Raw genomic sequence first — 23444 nt, forward strand, 5'->3', positions numbered from 1 at the left:
CCTGCTTGGGAAACATGTAAAATACATTATACAAGATCAAAGCATAGTCAGACCTGCTTCTCAGATGAGACCTAAGCCAAGACTCTAGCCATGCAGGTGTTTCAAGTCCTACTAGACTTCTCCCAGGGGAGAAAACACAGGCATAGAAGTGAGGATGACAGTTCTGGTTCTGCTTCTGGTCCCTCCAGCTCATGCTTGTAACGTCCCTGGTGTTTCCTTTTCCTGCCCAGGGGTCGTTCTTTTCTTCCTGCCATTCCACACACCCAGAGAAGTCAGCTGGAAGACAGACTCAACAACCAGGAGCGCACCATCACTTTCCTCCTTGAGCAGGCCTTCCGCATCAAGGAGGACATCTCTGCTTGTCTTCAGGGAACCCATGGCTTTCGGAAGGAGGAGTTGCTTGCCAGAAAACTTCTGGAAAACCACATCAAGACCATCACCAGCATCGTCAAAAAACTCAGCCAGAACATTGAGGTAGTTCTTTATTTCCCATATTGCTTGACAAAGATTATCAACAACCAATGTCATTTTTCAATGAGAGAAATGAGTCACTATTGTTTAAGTTGAAACAATTATAATTTTGTTTCCTCAGAGGGAAACAGTCAATATTTCAACTGCTCATTTATGCCAAAAATAGAAGGAAATTCTATTCAGAAAACATTTGTTGAGTGTCTCTTTGTGACAGCAAAGATAATTCTTTAACATTATGTCAGACACTGTGCTAAGGTGCTTATTTTAGTCTAAATCTCTCAGATTCTGTTAATGTAATCATTTCAAACAGGCTTTCATAAGGCAATGGCAATGCTGGTTCATAGGCCCATCATACCCTGACCCCAAAAGTCTCTTTATCCCATCCCCCACCCCTCTCTCCTTCACTCTGGCCACACTGCTCTTCCTAAAACACCCCAAATTTGCTCTGGCCTCAGGGCCTTTGCATGTGCTGTGCGTCATTTTCCCCAGACACTTTTCTGAAGTGTTCTTCATCCCTTTCAGGGCCCTGCTCAGAAATCACTGTATCAGAGAGAATTTACTTGACATTCCATAAAATAGCCCCTCTCCCCACCCCAACAGTCACAATCTCCCTTAGGCCCTCCATTATTTTTATCTACAACACTTACCACAAACTGCCATGGTCTATATTCATCTATTGTGTTTCTCCTTCTAAAATATAATCTCTGTGAGGGCAACGACTTTGTTCTGTTTACTGCTAAACCTCACACCTAACTGACAACTAACAGGTAGTCAGCACTCTGTAAATATTTCTTGAATAGATGAACAAATGATGTTTTCAGTGTTAAAGGAAAAATGGAGTTTCTGATCAAAAAAGATAATGTTTGGGTTAAACCAAGATAGACAGATTCTTACTACAGGTCTTCCAGAGGTCTTAAAGTGCTAATGAGCCTGATGAATCTGGGGTGGCATCTTTCAGGCAAATGTTCCAGAGAATTTAAAAATCTGGTCCAAAATGGATGGAATTATGAGAACTGGCAACAGTGCCCTCACACAATACATATCCTTTCCTATTATCAGATAGAATAGTGGATTAGGCCAAACAAACATCATGAGATTGACCCAGCAATGACTTCCTCATGACTTTGTATTTAACGCTAAGGATTTTTGTTAATTTATAATCAATCTGTAAACTCCATAATGCATTTGAGGGAGTGTGGAAAGCTTCAAAATCTTAGTGAACTTTTAAGAGGCACTTTGTTGGTATTTAGCACATACTGAGTTGATCTCAGTGCCTAAACAGTCAATGCCACCTCTCAAATTTGTCAAAGGTGTTTCCAGGCACAATAACCTGTCATGAATGTAACAAGAGATATGTGGCTCAGTGCCTCTGAGATGATGAGAAAATCAAGTATAGCACTGGCACTAAAACAAGATCCTAATTTAGGAGTCAAAATGTCTTGATAATTGAAAAGAGAACAGAATTCTCAGAAATGTCACAATGCTTCTAGAATGTGCTACATTTTGATTTGGGTGGTTGTTACGTATTTGATTGTATTTGTCAAAATCCATCCAGATATATACATTGATTTATATATTTTAATACATATCAATTATTCCCCAAAGAAATACTCTTAGCATTAAAGGAAAATATGTTTCAGATCTCTAGAAACCTTGCTAAGAGCTTTTCCTATAATACTCGATTATCTCAGATTAGCTCTGAAAAAAGACAAAACCAAAACATTTTCCAAATACTATAAAAGTCTCAAAATACTTGCAATCCTGTTAAGGGTTTGGCATATATAGGGAAAATGACAAGGACTAGCTTAATTGCTCAGAAAACTGAATTAGCAGATATTTAAAGCCTGTAGTTAACAGAGTTAAAACATTAAAAGAAGCAACTGTTACACTACCTTCAGTAAATAACCAAGACTATAAAGTAATAAGCACTTTATAGAGAAATTAATCCTATTCAAGTATTTTTTAAAGACCTAAACTCATTAACCAGATCAGCTCATTTGAAAATTGGCCAGCAAGATAGATCCAAGTGTGAGCTGAAGCTTGATTTGGGTCTTTAAAAGAATTGGAAAAAAAAAAAAACCCTATCTTTTAATCAACCACAATTACAGCAGTTAAATTGCTTGCTCCTTCTTAAAATCAAAATATTTCATTTTTAAGATGGCAGCTTAAAATTAATTTAAATTTGAGTTTTTTTAATTAATTTATTTTTAATTCAAGAAAAGATAATTTTACATACAACATTGTGTTATTGTGGTTTTTTCCCCAACTTTCAAAAGCAATACTTGTTCACTGCAATTATTTCAAAAATTTAGAGAAAAATAAATGTTTTTAATCCAGGAAAAAATTTCTCACAATTCCATCACCAAATGGCAAATTCTACAAACACCCAGCTGCATCTCCCTCTGGTCTTTCCAGGCATTCCCTTTAGGAAACTAAGAATACATTTTAATATAAAATTATATCATTAAACTCTTTTACATGTCATTAAAAGCTCTTTGTATAGTACATATACCATGATTTGCTTAAGTATTCTCCTGATACTGAAATATCTTTCTGCCATAAATATGTGTCTGCATTTAGATTATTTACATAGTAAATGTTCTTGGAAATGGAATTAACAGGTTACAAATACTCTGAAAGTTCTTGGTACATACTGCCAAACTGATTTCCAGAAAGCTTATACTTATTTACACTTCCATTAGCATTATATAAGAGTGCTTTATTGTTTTAATCATTGCTGATTTGGTGGGAAAGAAATGAGGTCTTTCTCTTTGTTTCATTTTTTAAAAGTGGTCATAATTTGTATTTTCTCTGTCAATAATCTGTTAATACCTTTGCCAATGTATCTTTTGGGGTTTTAGTGCCTTTTAATTTTTATTGATGAGCTTTTTTATTAAGAATCATAACCAGTGATGTGTTCATAAATGTTTAACAATCAGCAATCAGTTTTTTCCTGGGGGATAAAAACCTAGTTTATAGTATTTGCCCATTTCTCTGGTGTAAATACTCTCACTATGATTGATATCAAAAACGAACTGAACTTACTGGACACAAACATAGGAAGAGATATATATGCACAATCAGCTCTCACGAACAGGTACACATTGACTCAAGCATATCACTGAAAATCTTGGCAGTAACATTTGTTACAAATGTTTTTCCCAGTTTGTTGTTTAGACCTTAATTATATTTACAATGTTTTTTACAAGTTTTGTGCAAAGTTAAATGTTCCAATGTTTTCCTTTGTGATTTCTCTCATTACTTTTAGAAACAGAAATTTCTTTCAGCAATTTCAGGGATGAAATAACCTCCTCTACTATCTGTTAGTTTTATGGCTTAATTTTTTATTTCTATTTTAAATCTACTTTTTCTAAAATCTATATTGATGTATGACATGATGTAAGGATCTAAATGGATTGTCTTCTGAATAACTAACCAGAAATCCCAACACCATTTGTGAAATTCCTCCCTCACTGAATTTGAGTCTCATATATAGTATATTTCTTTCTTACATTTACCAAGATCTTCTTTAAATTACATTGATCTATTTAGTTATACACAGCTATTTAGCTACACTCATTTGCTTATTCTTGTTTTATAATATGCATTAGTATTTAATAGGGCAAGTTCCCTTTTATCACTATTCTTTACCAACATGAAGCAAAACAACATCTACTGCCCTGGTCTGAATGTCTGTGTCCCCACCAAAATTCATATGTGAAATCCTAATGCCCAATGTGATGGCATTAGGAGGTGGGGCTTTGGAGAGGTACTTGGGTCATGAGAGTGGAGTCTTCATGAATGGGATTAATGCCCTCATAAAGAGATCTCACAGAGCTTCCTGGCCCCGCCTACTCTGTGAAGACACCGCAAGAAGTCTGCAACCCAGAGGAGGGCTCTTCCTGGAATCCAACCAGGCTGGCACCCTGATCATGGACTTCCAGCCTCTAGAACTGTGAGAAATAAATCTCTGTTGTTTATAAGCTGCCCTGTTTGTGGTATTTGGTTACAGTGGCCCAAATGGAGTAGAACACCTACATGCATGCAAAAATGAACAAGCAAACTGAAATAGAACAAAACAAAACCTCTAGCTAGTGTTTTTGACACTTTTGTTATCTTCAATTAAAGTTATATTTGCTCTTGAGTTGTCTCAATCTGCAGTTTACATGTGGGCAAGATTCTGAACATAGTCTCTGAAATTTCTATAATTCATTTGCTATAAAAATCCTTCTGTTTCTCCAAAAATTCATAATCATAAATTTAACATGATTCAGGCTTTGGTCAAATATAACAACCAAACCTAATGTTTCCCCAAATCACAAATTTGTTTCTGTTTTCCAAAGTCCTATATTCTCAACACTTTTCTCAGTAAACATAAATTACTTTTTATATGACTTAACTTTATACTGGAATTTGTTTGCATATCAAGCAAGATATAATTTTTTCCTTACACATGCAAAATTTTTTCATTTTTATAAATGATAAGTGCCAAAGTTGGGGACCACCAACCTGGTGGTATAGGACTGTCAGCTTCATTTCAGAACACCAAGATATAATGAAGACATGACTAAGGATACTCAGGGCAAAATCTGAATAGCCATCAATCTCTCTTGTGCTCTAAAAACTCTAGAATAAGCCTTTCCCACTCATTCCATGTGTGTCAAAGAGTTTGATTCAGATTTGCTTGTGTTATATTAGCTTCACTGTGGTTCTGATTCAAACTGTAAATGTCCTTGCCTGATGCCACATGAAGGTTCCCTTTTCCTAAACTTAGCACCAGTTCTGAAATGGGTTTTTATGAAAAGCTTTTACATCAATGATGGCCATAGCCATAACAGCAGAGTAAATATGTTTTGTTTGGCTCATATAGTGTTTATAAAAGAATTTGAATAAGATGTCAATATTTTAAAATTGAGAAATTTAACATTAAGTCTGGATTTCTGGCTTCTGTTGAAACACTGTTGAACCATCATTCCCACCTGGGAACAACCAGCCGGAATCCCACCATCACTGCCCCCCTCAGCTAAAGCAGGGCTGGTTCTCTCCAACACAGGACCCTCTCACTCAAATACATCATCAGCCTAACTAGGAAATGCACTCAATTCATAACTTCTGCTATAAATGATATTTTCTTATCACATATGATGGGAGCTTAATGGGAATTTTAACTCAAAACTTGCAGATGTTAGAAGACCAAATAAGAGTTCGAGACCAGGTGGCCACAGGAACTAATTTTGCAGTACAGGACCTAAACACCAAACATCTTCAAGGAGTTGGAGATCTTCGAGGAAGAGTTGCCAGGTGAGAAGTGTATTAACTAATGTCCAGCAATCAGTTGTTGGCCCCTGAATTCTCATTCCTAAATTAGTCACATAATGTGGAAAACAAGATATCGTCTTTAAGCTAAATGATGAGATGGTATCTGAGAAAGTGTATCCTGGAATTTGAAAGCCTCATGCTACCTGTGAGATCCAAGTGTTCTATAGACCTTCCAGAACTTCCAGTGTGGTTCCATCTGCAAGTGACAAGAGTCTTGTCTTCACAGCCCTCAACTGTCCAAATGCCAACATGCCCATATAACCACATACAAAATCCCCAGATGTGTCAAATTCTAACGACTGAAACATTTACGATATACAAGATTCCATATAAATGCCTAACCAAAGGGATTTAATTGCCAAATGAATAAAATTTTGAGAAACATCTTTTGTATAAGATTTCTATATCAAAAGAACGATATACAGTTCAGCAAAAACCTGTAGGTATTGACAATGGCAGGACCACTCTTACAGACATCTCAGAGATGACTTGTAAATGACTGACCATGGATGCCCTTCCATCTCAACATCTTCTGCCAGCAACTCTTTCCTCTCTCCTAAAATACCCCCACTTTCATCTAGTTAATCTGCTCTGAAGTGTTCACGACCAAATAACTATTGGGTGATTAACACCTAAGAGAAACTTCTCCTGGGATATCCATGTATTCAGTTCAACAAAAAATGCATCGAGTACTTACCATATGCCAGGCAGTGCACTAGGATTCAGGGATCCAGCAACATGGTCTCTTTCCAATAGCTACTCACAGTGTACCTAGGAGAATATAAGCAACGAGGTGAGCACTTAATGAGAGCCTGGGGTGCTCTGGAAAATATCAAAATTGGGGCGTAAGAATGACTTCCTGGAAGAGGTGACACTTCAGATGAGTTTTCAAAGATTTGTAGCAATTGGCTAGACAACAAAGGGTAGGAAGGACACTTCACATGGGAGGAATGATATGTGCAAAAGAACTGAGGGTTAAATTACTGTGACATGTTCAGGACCTCCCTGTGAGAGGAGTATGTTTATGGCATTTTGGGTTTGCATTTAGGAGAGATGAGAGATTGGAAGATGAAGCTAGAAAAATGGGCCAGAGTTGGATGATGAGGGATCTTTGGCCAAAGTAAAAAGTTTGAACGTTTTGTAGAAGGTTATAAATAGCCAGGGAAGATTTTAAGTAAGGGGACAACATTTAGTGACATTCTAATAGTAGCTGAATTGGTGGGGTACAGAAAGAAGGCATGGAGATGAAAGGAAGCCTATTGCAGTCATCGAAGTGAGAAGTGTCAGGGGCCAAAACTAAAGCACTAGCCATGCAAGTCTACAGCACGTAAGAGACATTAGGAAAACAGAATCTACAGGATTAGTATCTGTGTGTGTGCACACAGATATATATACACACACATACATGCTCATATGTATAATTATTTATATTAAGTACAAACATATTTTATACTTCTAAAGTACATAAAATTATATACATTATATAAGATTTGATATCTAGAAAAGAATTTTTACAATATTTGGTTATGTTATGAAGCAAGATAATAAAACACCAGCAAACCCACCACCCTACTCAGCTGTGCCATGATTTTAGAAAGACAGACACCAAAAATCTCTTTTGAATGAAACTTGGAATTTGGTTTAATTTGGTAGCGTGCTTATGACACTTCAACCATTTATTTTTTTGCAAACCACTTATGAATCTATTATTTTATGCTTGTAAATTCTGTCTTCCAAAGGAGACAAAATCACAAACAGATTTAAATGAAGCCAAGAGATGAATGGAATCATATCTAGGAAAAGATGTACAACTCTTTCTTCCCTGCTTCTATTTGTTTCTACTCTTTTTTTGTCTCCTTTTTAAAATTTTTGAATATATTTAAGGTATGCAATCTGATGATTTGATATACATATACATACTAAAATGCTTACTATAGTCAAGCTAATTAACACATCTCCTCACATAGTTACCTTTTTGTGTGTGATGAGAGCACGTGAAATCTGCTCTCTTAGCATATTTTCATTTTTCAGCGCAGCATCACTCACTGCAGTCATCACACCATGCATCAGGTCTCTAGACTTACATAGCCCACATAACTGACACTCTGTACACTTTGACCAGTATCTCTCCATCTCCCCCACCTTCTCACTCTTGATAACCATTGTTCTACTCTCTCCTTTTATGTATTCAACTCTTTTAGATTCCACATATAAATGGGCTCATGTGGTTTTTTTTTTCCTGTGTCTAGCTTATTTCACTTACCATAATGTCCTCCAGGTTTATACATGTTGTCATAAATGGCAACATCTCCTTTTTGAGGCTGAACATTTCCAAGAGACAGAGTGTGTGTGTGCATGTGTGTGTATCACAATTTCTTTACCCTTTCATCCATCAAAGACACTTAGATTATTTCCATATCTTGGTTATTGTGAATATTGCTGCAATGAACATGGGAGTACATATTTCTTCCAAGTATTCATTTCATTTCCTTCAGATACATATCCAGAAAAGAGATTTCTGGATGATATGACAGTTCTATTTTTAATTTTTTAAAGAAGCTTCATACTATTTTCTATAATGGCTGTACCAATTTACATTCCTGTTAACAATGTAGAAGGGTTCCCTTTTCTCCACATCCTCACCAATACTTATCTTTTTTGTTGTTGTTGATAATACTCATCTTAACAGGTATGAGGTGATATCTCATGGTTTTGATTTCCATTTCCCTGATGGTTAGTAACTTAGAGCACATTTTCATGTACCTGTTGGCTGTTTATATGTCATCTTTGGACAAATGTTTATTTAGGTTTTTTGCCCATTTGTTAATCACGTGACCATTCAAAACCCCCTCTTTGTTTTCTGTGGTGAGTGACTCACACATGACCCGTCAGCTCTCAGAGCTAGATGATTTGGGAGACAGTCTCTCAAAGGGCAGCTAGATGTGTGGTCCACACCCTTTGCTCCTTAGGGAGAATCTGGGATTTGGGGGTTCCCTCCCAATCATAAGGTGAGGTACCAGGGATGGGGTTTGCGGCATGTGTGCTTCTCAGATTTTTCTACCCATTTTGATGTGAGTGTTTTCTTTGTTGCCCAATGTGTAGGAGTGTCTAAACTAGTTTCTGGATTTTTCCCAGAGGAACTTGATCCACACTTTGCTGTTTGTTTGATGTCTGAGGGAGGAGGGAATATCAAAAGCCCCCATCCCCTCACCTTGCTTTCTGATCACGTACTTACTTCCCCTTTAGTATGAAGCAGTGACTTTAGGACAAGGCCTTATTTTTCCCTGAAATGTCCCTTTTATGAAAATGTCTTTAATCCATGTGGTGAGACAATTTGGCTACAAGTCATGAGACTTACAGTCACCCTTTTCCCCTTTCTGTTTTCTGTATTTTTGCAGGCAAGTGACCAATGGACTAGCTGAGGCAGATTAAATACTGCCTTCCCACATATGTTGACCTTAATTCCAATTAATATTTTGGCATAAGTGAAACTAAGTTGATTATTTTAACGAAATTCCTGGCAAACCTTTTACTGCTTCATGAATCAAACTCAATATTTGATAACAATGGGCTTTGAATTTTACACCTTAATTCCCACCCCAGTATAATGGCAGTTCAGAAGCAAGTACTTCCAAAGAGATGAGTTTCTGAGTTGTCTGGCCTGCATTTGACATTGTCTCTATTCAATAGATTAGTCTCATGTGCAAAAAAGAAAAAGGCAATTACGTCAAGAGCAGCCACACAGATGTCTACAACTTACAGTCTGTAGCAACAGCCAGCAGAGGCCAACCCCCTACCCACGTTTGGCTATTTGGGCCCCCAAGGCATATCTGCATATGAAAAAAACAGAAACAATAAAATCACTTCAAAGGAGACAAAGAGAAACTTCCTTTTGAAATACAGAGTGCAGCTTTGAAAAACCACTAATTCTTGACGTCAGCGTGTGGGGTTAGGCTGGTTGGGTGCAGGGGGTGGGAGGTGGGAGGGTTGGAAATGAATGGATGGTGACTCAAGGTGAGGAAGTAAATACTAGCTGCTGATCCTGGGTGGGTGCTTCCTCTGTGCCAGGTACTGGCTGAACGCTGAGCATTCACCGCCTTTTATCCTTAAATAAACCTGGGCAGGACCACTCTTCACTCAAGCACACGGCACTCCAGGAGACACTGTTCACATTGTCCCCCGTGTGTCTGCCGGCCCCTGGGTTGTGTGGGGGACAAATTGTGCAGCTATATGTAGTGATCTCAGCATCATTACCCCCTTTTCTCAGATAAGGAAAACTGAAACTTACAGATGATAAGAAAATTGTCCCAGATCACAAACCTAGGAAGCAATAGAAGCCGGATTGAAAGCCTAGTCTATCTGACACCAGAGACCAAATCTCAACCACTAATCTACAATGCATACACCAGCCGTCACCTGTCCCTGAGAAGGGGAACAGGTGGGGCTCAGTGAGAGAGGGCAGGGGGTGGGGGTAGCAGCAATTACTCTCGGGTAGTTTTTGGGTGTCTTAATGTGGACTCACATAAGAACACTCTAACCAACAATATTCTCCTGACAATAACAGTTTATACATACAAATTGTTTTGCCCATGACTTTGGTGCTCCTATTTTTTGTCAGATTAATTCTCTCTTTTTTCTCCCAGCAGTCTCCCCATAACCAGTTCACCTGCTAGCCCTTCAGAAGATTTCTCAGGCAAAATTACCATCCTCAACTCACCTTCGGCTCAATTTTGGCATCAAAAATCTTAAGAAAAAGAAATTCATTTCTGGATCCTAAAAAATGTTGACAGTCATAAAACAACTTACAGCACTTATCATGACAACATGAAAATGTAGTTCCTAACACACAGTATTTGATGACAGTCAAAACAATTATTTTATAAAATAATTAACTTCAAAGTGACCTCTGATCAATCATATACAAAAGACACAACATTACAGTGCTCTCCGTCCTATCTTTCAAGCATACATGAGTGTATTGAAACTGATAACACACTATGCAACGTGCTCTCTCCCAAAGGAGTTCCTGAGTGGCGGTAGTTAGTGGGTTTCCCTGACATGCTGGAAAAGTGGTAAATCTTAACTCCAACCCCATTTCACTGGAGTTCCTTCCCCCTAAAATACCAAATGCAACCTCATGGGCGAAACTTCATACATGTTACTGTGGATTGTTTCCATCCTAAGAACACTCAACTGAGACCACTCTAAGAGCAAGTTTTGATTGGAGTTAAGAGAAAGGGCATTGTCTTTTCAGATGGGTGGGAAGACTCTGTTGGGCTGGGATACTTTTTCTAGCCAGAGGAGAACTGACAGTCTGGGAGGCAAGGAAAGAGGCTAAAGGGAGTTAAGTGGATTCAGAACACAATACAGAATTGGAAAAAGTTTCAGTTTTTAGGTGGGAAGGAGTACTCTCAAAATATCAAAATCTGCTGGAACTCCTATGACAGAGTTAATCTATCAGGCTGAAAATCTAAAATCTTAACCAGTTTCCTCCAATGTCTTCATCTGCTTCAACCCAGTGCTTTAATTTGGGCCAGTGCATCATTTTCCAACCTGGTTTCTCTCCCACCAGGAAAAAAAGAGGAAAATGAAGGCAACTCCTGTATATGCTCCTTCCTCTACCAACTCATTTTTTGAAGAACTTTAGGGCTTTGCCATCAAATGAATACACTGATTCTACTGTAGTAGCAAAAATGTTATAAGCCTATCAGTCTGACAGCCAATTCTCATCTTGCCACTAGATGTGATTCCAGCATCATAAAGCTTTCTGGAGACATTCACTTCATCAGGCATGAGCATCGGCAACTCGAAAAAAGAATTCAAGAGCTCATGTCTGCCCTAGAAACTGTTTCTAAGAACTTGGATATGAAGGTAACTGAAAATATTTGGAACGCTTACATTATGCATTACTGCCAAGAAGTAAGATCACTATAACTTGCCAAAACACCTAGTCAAGTGGTAATTGTTCAGAAGAACTCTGTTCTTCCAAACGATTTAAATACAGCTCACACATATACACTATGAGTACTGCCAGGTCAATCAACAAATATTTAATAGCGCCTTCTATGTTCCAGCCCAGCCACCCAGAACAAGCATATGCTGCTCAGTTCTCCTAGTGCCATTATTCCCTTACTCTCTGGGTTCTCCTCAAAGGGTGTATAACTAGAGATTATAAACCAAGGAATGCCCTGTGGAAGCTATTACTGTTGAAGTTTCAGCATAAATGTGAGTTGCTCATGTTACATCCCTGCAATGGGTTACATCTCTTACAAAATAATAGACAAGTCCATGGTCCTGGGTTTTAAAGGCCATCTCCACACTGGCCCCTGCTTATCTCTGCAGCTCACCCTGTGCTTCCTGGCTCACCTTTTATAACCAGTGACACTGAACTACCTGCAGGTAGGTCCTCTCACTCTAAAATACTGCACGGCCTCCATGTGGTTTGTGCTCTTTTCTGCCCGAAATGTGCCTCCCCCTTTTCATCTCCCCAGTTAATGGTTTAACTAAAGGAGCCAATGCAAACCTCTTCTGTGCCCCCTTTGTCATGTACCTTATGTGAGACAAGCACATCTCCTCTGAAGTCATTTGGGCAAAACAAAGTGGAAATCCTTCCGGAATCGGGGGAGATGAATACTTGGTGTTTAACTCTTTGTTCCTGGGAGACAGCTTATCAAGAGGAGAAGGCTCAGAAGGGCACACAGGTCACTGCAGTCCCATCAGGCTCCCCTAGTTGCCCCCCTACAAACCCATCTAATTAGTCCTAATAGTTTTTCGCTTGATTCTCTCAGTTTTTCAAGGTACTCAAAACATATCAACAATAAATTGTAACAACTATAGCTCTGGTTTTCTGATGTAAAATTTCATAATTTTTTCTTAAAAGCCTTGACCGGAAATTCCAGAATACTGTTACATAAAAGTATTCATAGAAGGCAGCTTTTCCAATTTCTGATTACACTAGAAATGACTTTGTTTTTTGCTGTTGGCCATTAGTTGATGTATTTTTAATTATATTGAGGAAGTATCCATCAATTCCTACTTTACTTAGTTTTTATTAGAACTGAACATATAATTTTATAAAATGCCTTTTAGATATTAACAAATGTCACCATATTAGTTGCTTTTTGGTTTGGTTTTTTGTTAGCTTGTTTAATTCTTTGGCCTTCTAATGTACTGTATCAGTGCATTTCCCAATACTGACACATTCTGGCATTTCTTAACGAAAGCACTACAGTCTTTGTGTAATACTTCAGCATTTTATTTTGCATCTAAGTTCAAAGGTGATATTAGACTATAGTTTCTCTCTTCTTAAGTTTTTTTTAAGGTAATTCATACATATGGTTCAAAATCAAAACTCTACAAGAAAATATACCCTGGGAATTTTCACTCCCACTTCTGTCATCAATTATCACATCTTTTCATTACAAGTAACCATTTTTATTAGTTTGTTGTGACTCCTTTCAGTATGCCTTTACAAAGACACAAGCAAATACAAACACATGGTCTCATTTCCTCCTTTTTTGCACAAAAGATAACATACTATATGTCTATTACTAGGCATCTGTTTTTGGTTTTTTTTTTTAACAAAATAAATATATTCAAGAGATTCATTATATCAGTACCTGGAGAGCTCCCTCATTCTTTTTCACAACTGTATACTCTTCCTCTGTGTATAAAAGCTCATTTAACCAATCTCTCATAGATGGACGTTTGGGTTCTTTTCAACATTTTGCTCTTTTGAACAATATTGCAATGTATAACTTTGTACTTGTCTCATTTTGTGTGTCTGTAGTTATGTCTGTAGGATACCCAGAAGTGGGATTGCTGGGTTGAAGGCTCCCGTGTTTGTTACTTGGAAAGATCTTGCTCTCTATAGGGCTTTTACCAAATTGCACACCCACCAGCAATATGTAAACTGTCCTATATCCCCACTGACTCACCAGTGAGCGTTGTTTGACCTTTAAATTTTGCCTTAAAAAAAAAGATAGCATCTCTGTGTTTCAATAAGCCTTTTTTGTTATGAGGTTAAACATCTTTTCATATACTTTAGAGCTATTTTTATTTCCTTTTTAGTGAGCTGTCGGTTCATGTCTTTTTTCCATTGCTCTACTGGGTTATTTTTCTTTCTTTTCAATTTCTAGGAGCTCCTTCTCTGTTAGGGAGATGAGCCCTTTCTCTGTGATATGAGCTGCAGACATGTTTTCCCGGTTTGTCATTTGCCTTTTGACTTTTGATGTGCATATGTTCTCTATTTGTAGCTGAATTTATCAGTCTTTTGTGGCTTCTGGAATTTTAAGTGACAGATAGAGCTTCCCCACACAAAGGCTTGAAAGAATTGCCCACATATTCTTCTAGCACTTTCATGGCTTTATTGTTTGTATTTAAATTCTTGATCCATTTGGAGTTTTTCTTAGAAAAGAATGTTTCTTACTCATTATTTTACTTATTGAGGACTTGTAGTATTTTTAATATTTGGTAGGGCTAATCCCTTCCACTGCTTTTTTTTTCCCTTTTCCTGGTGGTAACTGTTTGTTTGTTTTTGCATATGATTTTATCCCCATTTTTTTTTTGCAGGGGGAGGTAATGTGTTTTTGCATATGATTTTAAAATCAGCCTTATAGTTCCAACAAATAAACAGACAAGTCTTTCTCCTTTAATGTTTATTGACATCATGTCAAATTTATAAATTAACTTTAGAACTGACATATTCATAATGCTGAGTGTTTTACACAAGCGTTTTGCTTCTATATCCTTCAGGAATGGTTTCAAATATACCTCACTTAGGTTTGGCATCATCTTAAATGTATTTTGAAATTTCTCCATCTTCTTTTAGTTTATTGTAATGGGGATTTCATTATCTCTTCTAAGTAGTTGTTATGTGTATATTGCAAAAGCTGTTATTACCTTTACACTCCACTAACAGTGAGTTCTCTTCTTGACGATAGTAATTTTTCAGTTGGTTTTTCCAGGCACACAATCATATGACTTTTAAATAATAATAATTTTAGCTCATCTTTTTCCATTTTCATATATGGAATTTCATACACAGAAATTCTCCTTTTTGAATAACAACTCCAGTACAATAACAAACAGTAATGCCGGAATAGTCTTGTTCTTGACTTTAATAGAAATGTCCCCAGTATTTCTAATCTGTTTGATATTATTCCTATTTTATGGATGTTTTTAAAATCAAGTATGATTATAAAGATAAGTAAGTCTTGTGGATATAATTACACCATAGTGACTACAATTAACAATACTGTATTGTGCATTTAAAAGTTGTTAAAAGAGTAGATATTCAAAGTTCTCATTCCAAGAAAAAAAAAATTGTCACTATGTGAGGCAGTGAATGTTAAGTGACTGTGTAATCATTTTACAGTATATACATGTATCAACTCATTATGTTGTACAACTAAAGCTAATACGATTTTAGGTGTCAATTATATCTTAATTTTTTAGAAAGAATAATTAGGAATTATGTTAAATTCCTTTTTGGCATTTGTGCAGATAAAGTCAGTTTTCTTCTAAACTACACTAGCATAACTATTTGTGTTAATACATTTCCTATTATTAAACAATCCTTACTTCTTTAAAAAATCAGCTGTACTTGATTATGATGCTTTTTTCAACTGTGCTGCTGGATACTATTTACTGATATTTTACTTAAGAATTTAACAGCAAGTCTATAAATGAGTCTCCAAGAGCATTTTTGTACAATCTTTTTCAGATTTTGGAATTAATGTTGCACTGACTTTATAAAAATAATTTGAAAATTTCTCTTCTTTTTCTATGGTCTGAAATAGTTTGAAGAACATTATAGTTATCTATTCATTAAGGATTTGTTAGCTTCTGAAAGTGTCTGGGCCTAATGATTTTGTGGAGAAAGGAATCCTTTGGTACATTTGCTTGGTTTTTTTCCTGTGGGAATTGGTCTGTTTAAACGTTCTCTCTTCATGGCTGAGCATTAGTAAATTACTTTTCCTTGGAAAAAAAATCTATTTCATCCAGATTTTAAAATTTATTTGCATAAAGTTTTGCAAAATGCTTTTAGGATTGTTTTAATTCCTTCTACTTGTATTTCTCCCCTGGCCATTTATCATTTTGTTTATTTGTGCTTTTCTTTTTTTCATTTTGCCTTAGTAATTACATTGATTATTCTCCAATGAACCAGACTTTTTATGTTTTTAATTCTACTTCCATTTTGTTTTCCAATTCATCAGTTTAAGCTTTTATTTTTATTATTTTTTCCTCCCCTGCAGTTTTCTATTTTCTAACTTTTTGAACCATAAATATTTGTATCTTCCTTTTATACTGATATAAGCACTTATGACTATGAACATTCCCCAAGTATTCATTTATTTCTTTAATTCTACACCCCCTACGGTTGGACATTTCCCAGAAATTCTGCAATTGCCTATTTTTCTTTTGATTGAATAGTTAAGAGTTAGTTGTTAGGGTTCTTTTGTTTTTTGATTTTTTTTCCTGAGTTAAAGATTTTTTGTTTTGTTATTTTGGTATTCATTTTTAGTTTTCTCATACTGTAATTAAAATCTGTTCTATATACCAGTTTTAGTTTCTAAAATATTTTGAGGGGTTCACTTGGTGGTTGGATACTAAAATTTTGTGTGTGTTCAAAAGAATATATATTTCATATTTTTAGGGACAAAGGTCAGTCAATATCCACAAAAAACAGCATACTGGCTAGGTCTTCTGAATCCTTATTTCTGCTCTCCTACTTTGGATTGAGAAAAGTGAATAAAAGTCTCATAATTATTGGGCTTCCATTATATCTATAATTTCAGCTTTGTGAATGTTCTTGCTATGTTATTTGGATCATAGGTATTTATAACTATTCTTTATTTTCCTACTCCTAATTTTAATATTTATGTGTCCTCTCTTTTCTTCATATTTAGAGTAAGACAAACTACCTTTTCAAAAAAAAAAAAACAGCCCTTGGACTTAAGTATCAATCTCATAATTTTTTGTTTCTTAAACATTTTTTTAAATGTTTGTGTATCAGTTTTCTGTTGCTGCCATAACAAGTTACCACACACTGAGTGGCTTATAACAACACAAATGTATTACCTTACAGTTTCTGTAGGTAAAAGTCTGGGTAGGCTAGACTGGATCCTCTGCTTAGGGTATCCCAAGGCAGAAATCAAGGTATCAGCATGGCTGTGTTCCTTTGGGGAGGCTCAGGGGATGAATACTCCTTCTGGCTCATTCAAAGTTTTGGCTCAATTCAGTTTCTTGCAGTTTCAGGACTGAGGTCCTTGCTGGCTTTCAGTTGGGAACCAGACTTCCCCCAGCTGCCTGCTGTCTGTCTCGTTGTTTCCATGGAGCTTCTCTCCAGCAAGAGCAGGTCAAGTTCATCTCATGCTTCAAATCTTTTGACTACTTCTGCTGTTGCCTCTCTTTGACTCCAGCTGGAGAAAGTTCTCTGCTTTTAGGGGCTCATATTAGATTTGGCCCCCTTGGACAAGACAGGATAATCTTCCTATTTCAAGGTTTGTAAAGCTTGAATTACAGCTTATTTCAAGGTCTGTAAACCTTAATTACAGATGCAAATTCCTTTGTTCCTCCAGTATAACACATTCACAGGTTCCAGGGATGAGGACATGGACACCTCAGTGGAGCCATCCTGCCTACCACAATTTGTCACTTTCTTCATCCTGCTTTCCTTTGGTTAGGTTTGTCTTTCTCTTTTTAACTTTGTGACATGAATGGCAAGTTTATACCTAACTTCATTCTGTCTTGTATAATGATGGAAAAATTTAATGTCACAAATTTACCTCTGATTATAGATGTGGCTATGTCCTTTTGATATGTGATATTCTCATTATCTTTTCCTAAGTAAATTGTAATTGCAGCACTGATGTACTCTTTGACATTTGTGTTAGAAAAGCAAATGCCATAAAGGAAGTAGACGTGCAAGAGATTTATTGAGGGGAAAAAACTGTGAAGGAAAATGGGGAGGGAACTGAAGGAGATGAAGAGAGCTATCCGACTGCAGTGCAACTGACTCCTGTGAAAAAGACAGCAGAGGAAGGTCCTAGGCTGCAATGCCATTCTAACGAAGCTTCATCTAGTTCCTTGAACCAGAGTCACTCATCAAAGGACTATAGCTCACTCACTGGGAGCAGCCAGTGGGAATCATGGCCTCAACACAGGGTGATGGGTTTTGGGCACAGCAGTCAAGGCCTTTGGCTGTAAGATGCTACTTATATGTGACCTGAGAGGCACATTTTCATGTGAAACACTGAAATTAAAAACAGAATTTAAAAAGTGTTCTTTTACTCAAATGGTTAGATTTTTGTTTCTTTATCCATTTATTCATTTCTAGTTTTAGTGCAGTATAGTTGGCTGCTTTTCCTGCTTTTTTGGAATAATTTGAGTTTCTCTGCAGTCATGTTTGCTTAGTTTTTACAAATGCTCAGTAGGCACTGGGAAAGGATGAATATTTGCTGTTTGTAAGTTAGATTGTTTGGTATGTAAATCTATTAAATAAACTATCTTTTTCATATCTTCCTATATATTTATTTATATTTTACTTACTTGACCAGTAAGAGTCAAGAGATGTCATTTAAAATCTCTAATATATTGTCTCTGTTAGTTTATCCTTATAATTCTACAACTGTTGCTTTTTAGTTCAATATATAAGGTAAACAGAAGCATTGGTGGTCTAGTGGTTAGATAGCTGCCTTCCAATATTTAAGGTAAATAAGGATTCAAAACTGTTTTTCACTGTGGATTTTAAATGACCGTCTTTGCCCCCTTTAGCAGAGCCTGCCTTGCGGAACGTTTTGTCTAATGACATTGCTCTGCCTGCTTTCTTTGCCTTTGCTTTTCCAGGCTCGTATTTCCCTATCTTTCATTGCTAACAATTCTGCTTTTGAGTGTACCTCCTATAAATACACTGTTTTGAGTGTATCTCCTATAAATAAGCATTCATGTGGTATCGGCTGCCCATCCAACATCTATCTGTTCAAACCCTTCCATTATTCACCTCTTTCTTTTCCAAGAGAACTCAAATTTCGTTAAGTACCACTGAGTTCCACATGACCGTCTCTTTCAGGAGTTAAATTGTTTGACTGAAGGTAACCGTGTAGTTTCATTTGCATGGACATGATTACGGGCTGCTGCTATTCTGCGTCTGTTTCCCCATCCAGTCCTGTCACCTAAAGAACTTCCTCAATGTGGAAGGCACTTTTATCCTAACTCCCAAACCTGGAACTTATGTCTTCCTGCTTTTATACGCCCTAGGTCATTTCACTTGGCCTTCCCCTATACTCCTGTCAGAATCCTACTTGGAAATTTCTGAGGCCTGACCTTAGGCCACTCATGTGTTTTCTTCACAGAGCCCAACTGTACATTTAAGCATTTATTCAGTAAGTTATTTGGTGAGCACTGACCATTGGTCATCTAATGTGCACCTAGATATCTAGTGGTGATAGAGGACAGAGTGGCTTACATTGCAACCTGGGAGACAGAAAGTAAAGAAATAATCAAATTAACAAATTGATAAACCAATGTTAATAGTCCATTTTGTCATCTCATCACATAGTCTGTTATCAAAAAGACTGTTACAGACAGCAGAACAGAACACTCCCCCTTTGTCCTTCCCCTGAAGATAGTGCTATAATTGTTGAATCATTCCTTTGAAAAAAATCATTTTCAAATGCAAATTTGCTTTAGGCTCATATCTTTATCCCTGGCTCCTTTAGGAATAAAGTATAATTAAGGTGTAAGTGCTAGTGGTGGTGTTCACACACACAAAAGTTCCCTTTTGTACTTTCTTTAGGTAACACAGCTCTTAGGAAAGATAGAGGCTTCCAGTTCTGAGCAAACTTCAAATTTAAAGATGGTCCAGGGGGATTATCGCCATGAAGTGAACCTTTTGGAGTTCAAGTAAGTGAATGGAAGATTTTTAATTCTGTTTAATGCATTCCAAAGGGTTTTGCCTAATGAAAGCATTGGCATTAAATATAACCCTATCCCAGGAATTTGAACCTGGCCAAGAAATAAAGCAACAAACGAATGCAGAGAATATTTTACACTAAAGTAATACACAATATTAATAATAAAAAAGAAATATGTATTTATTTGTCATTCTGTTTGCATAATATCTTAACCGAAACGATACTTATCCTAACCTTTCCTATAGAGTATGATTTTGATTTATCATCAATCATTTATTAAAATGCTTCACTGTAAAGAACTATTGAGGGGGGAGGATATAGCTCAAGTAGCAGAGCGCATGCTTAGCATGCACAGGGTCCTGGGTTCAAAATCCAGTACCTCCTCCAAAAATAAATAAACCTAATTTACCTCCCCATCTGCCAAAATAAAGTAATCAAAAGAACTTTGAACATACAACATACACAGATTCCACAAGATTATCAAATAATTTTTAAACAACTTTGATGTACAAGCTTTTCTCCTGAGATTTCTTCTAAGATCCTCTACTTGCACGGTTATAGTTTCCCTATTTTAAAGACTGGTCTCTATGCCCTTACACTGAGTTTTCCTCTATGCAATGGAGAAAGCAATAAAGGAGACAAGACTCCACATTCAAACTACTGGCCTCTGTATCCTCAAATCCCCCTTTCTTATTTAAATGACCACCATTTGAGGCACAGGGAAATCCTACTCCTTTGGATGATACTACATTACTGCCCCTTCTGTTCTGTTTTTTTCCCTCTGTCCCACATCACCTGAGCTTAATGCCTTGGTCAAATCCAGTATTCTGAATATACTCTGCTGTCTCCATTTTCCCCAATCTCTATCGTATTTCATTAAATCTAAGTGCCATTGGCCATAAGATGTATCATTATATTCTTGTACCTCTAAGACATGAAGCTAACAATTAAACCATAGCACACCATCATTTTAAGAAGCCTCCCAATTTCAGAGATATTAAATTAAGAAATATTTATGTCCTAGAAATTGATGAAAAACAGTAGTCATCACTAAGTCAGAGACGTAGATATCTTGGATAAACAGAAAACACCTACTTTCTTCATTCTCCAAAAAAGCGTGTCTGGGTTCTTAAATTCAGCACAGGGAGGGTAATCAGTAAATATCTGTGTCATGCTTAATCTAATCCCTTTATCTTAGAATTAAATTAAGATAGAGAAAAATGTCCAAGGGAGAAGTAGAAAAATAAAATGTTTCTAGAAGTACAATTTAAGAATTTATTTTACTGGGGGAGAAAATGGACTTATAGTCTGGAATGGAAGACTGGCTTAAAGAGATGAAGAATATTAACAAATAGAAAAGAGGGAAAGAGGAAATGTCTGATGTCTAGGGCTGACTCCTTCACTGCTGATGCTGCGTATTTTTTCCATCTTCAGTCCTGTGGAAAGCTGACTTATAGACGAATCATCTAAATAGTTAAATCTGAACCTGGACACTTTTGTAGTAGTATAAACTGGAATCTTTTTCTCCCGTGAAACAATGAAGTCTTAAAATGTCATCAGATTTGCAGAAGGTAATAGTGAATTTATAAACCAGGTTTTTCCCCAGGCAAATACTTATAAGCTCTAATAATTCAACTGCACCCATGACTCTTTTTAAAAATTTTTCCCCATTGATGTTTTTAATTAAAAAGTAATATGCATTCATTGTAACAAATAAAAAAGACCAAGATGAAAAAAGAGATCACTATCCCTGCTTCCTAATGTAACCAATGTTAACACTAGAGATGTAGCTTTCCACATTTTCCCCCTTGTTAACATAAATATGTAACAGAAAAAGGACTTATAAATGTATTTATACAAATACATAAAACTTATATTATATATATATAAACCATTCATTATATATAAGCAGAGAGCATGGGTTTTTTAAAATAAATCCTATACACATTACTCAATAATTTGTTTTTGCCCAGAACATCTTGGGTATCTCCCTCTGGATCAGTGACTGTTATTCTAGCATTATTTTTCACAGCTGCATGATATTTTGACTTACAGATATGCCATAATTAATTCAACCATTTATCTTACTGATGAAGAGATTCTTTCCAGTTTCTAGCTACCACAAACAAAAATTACTGTGCATATATCCTTAAGTATTCTTACTTACAGGTGCTGTTATTTCTACAGGCAAGATTCCTAGGTGAAAGAGTTTATGTATTTATTAGTTTTTACAAAATTTCTTTCTGAAAATGTTGTAGCAATTTACACTCACACCAGCAGTGCATAAGACCTTTCTGTATGTTCTTATCCACACTGGATATCCTTTTTACTATCTGCCAATTAAAGGATGAAAAATAGCATCTCAATTGTTTTTACTTGCATTACTTTCACCATGTGGATTTCCTTTTCTGTGAACTGCCCATTCGTATCATTTGTCAAATTTTGTATTGTGATTTTTATCATTTTCCTATCAATTGGTAGGATTCCTTCCAATTGGGAATATTAATATTAGGGATATTAACCCTTTGAGGTACATATTGCCAAGGATCTTGCTCAAAGAGAAAATAAGGCAGATAGGGCTCTTTTTTTTTTTTTCCAATCAAAGCACTTCTCAAATCAAAGTGGATGGGGTATAGAATTTGCTTTTCTTTTTTAAGAAACTGTCTCTGAACAAAGGAATTACAAGAATGTTAATAACATTAAAGGTTAAGTTTAATTGAGCAAATTTCCCATTTAGAAACTTTAACAAATTCAAGTTAAGTGGTAAACTGAATATATTTTATATTGAACTTAAATGCCTCAATATTGTCTGGGGGGTTTCTAGTGAATTCGTGGGACGTTGGCACTGATCACTAGAACTGACAAAGGAGACACACAGGCTGTGTTATCTGAATCCCCACATTAAAGGGATTCTCTCTCATCTTTCCAGAAAGGTCTTAGATGTTCAGCTAAGTAATGTCCTAAGCCAACAACTCAGTGCTTACAGAGCACGAGTCTTGGCTGTCATGAACTACGGCTGTACTTCAGCAGGGGTGGCCCCTACCAGTCACTCCCTAGATAGCTCTCGATGCTGACACTGTTCAGTTGATAGTGATTTATAAGAAAGAGCATTTGGTTAATGAAGTAAATACATAGAGTCAAATCTTACTACACGTGGCTTTGAAAACGCTACCACAGTAGAAGGGGACAAGAGCAAGGACCTGTCTCATTCATCTTTGCATCCTCAGCACCCAGTACATTCAGACACAAATAGAAGCCAATGAATGAATGAATGAATGAATGTTTAGAGCACCTGTAATATGTAAGTTGTATTTTAGAATATCCAAAGATATAATCATAGCCATATTAAGTGAAAAGCTAAAAACAGTTAAAGTAAAAGTTAAGACAATGTTAAATGAGATATATCATTAGACAGAAATAATAAATATTCATTGTTATTTACAAATGCCTACCAGGTGCTCAAGATGTTCAAGGGCACCCAGCTCTGTAGGCTGGGTCTTAGTCTCGTTTCAAAGACAAGGAGTATTATAATCATGGAGATTAAGTAGTTTGCCCACAGTCACACAGCTACAAAGTGTCTGACTCCAAATCCCAGGTTATTTTTGTCAATCTGTGATGCCTCCATCTCATAATTCCACCTGTGAGTACACTAACTGTGCTATAGACATTTAGGGAAAGGAAGAATCACATGTGTTCAAAACCATGAAGGTATGAGGCTATGAAGATACTGGGATTTAA

At 36.4% G+C, this 23444-nt stretch overlaps 1 protein-coding gene and 1 long non-coding RNA gene across 2 annotated transcripts in view; one reads left to right on the plus strand and one right to left on the minus strand.

The window, feature by feature from the left end:
* Positions 1 to 23444, minus strand: part of LOC140688950 (uncharacterized) — a 98153-nt gene that overhangs the window by 65548 nt on the left and 9161 nt on the right. The window contains exon 2 of the long non-coding RNA XR_012063769.1: positions 6488 to 6561. This is a non-coding gene — a long non-coding RNA (uncharacterized lncRNA). The remainder of the gene's footprint in view (positions 1 to 6487; positions 6562 to 23444) is intronic.
* Positions 1 to 23444, plus strand: part of LOC102538186 (protein FAM81B) — a 46772-nt gene that overhangs the window by 15546 nt on the left and 7782 nt on the right. Inside the window, 4 exon segments of the mRNA XM_072948908.1 lie at positions 231 to 474; positions 5654 to 5772; positions 11532 to 11661; positions 19589 to 19695. Of these exon segments, the coding sequence (XP_072805009.1) occupies positions 231 to 474; positions 5654 to 5772; positions 11532 to 11661; positions 19589 to 19695 (600 nt within the window).

The sequence above is a fragment of the Vicugna pacos genome, chromosome 24, assembly GCF_048564905.1.
Source record: "Vicugna pacos chromosome 24, VicPac4, whole genome shotgun sequence".
Lineage (NCBI taxonomy): Eukaryota > Metazoa > Chordata > Mammalia > Artiodactyla > Camelidae > Vicugna > Vicugna pacos.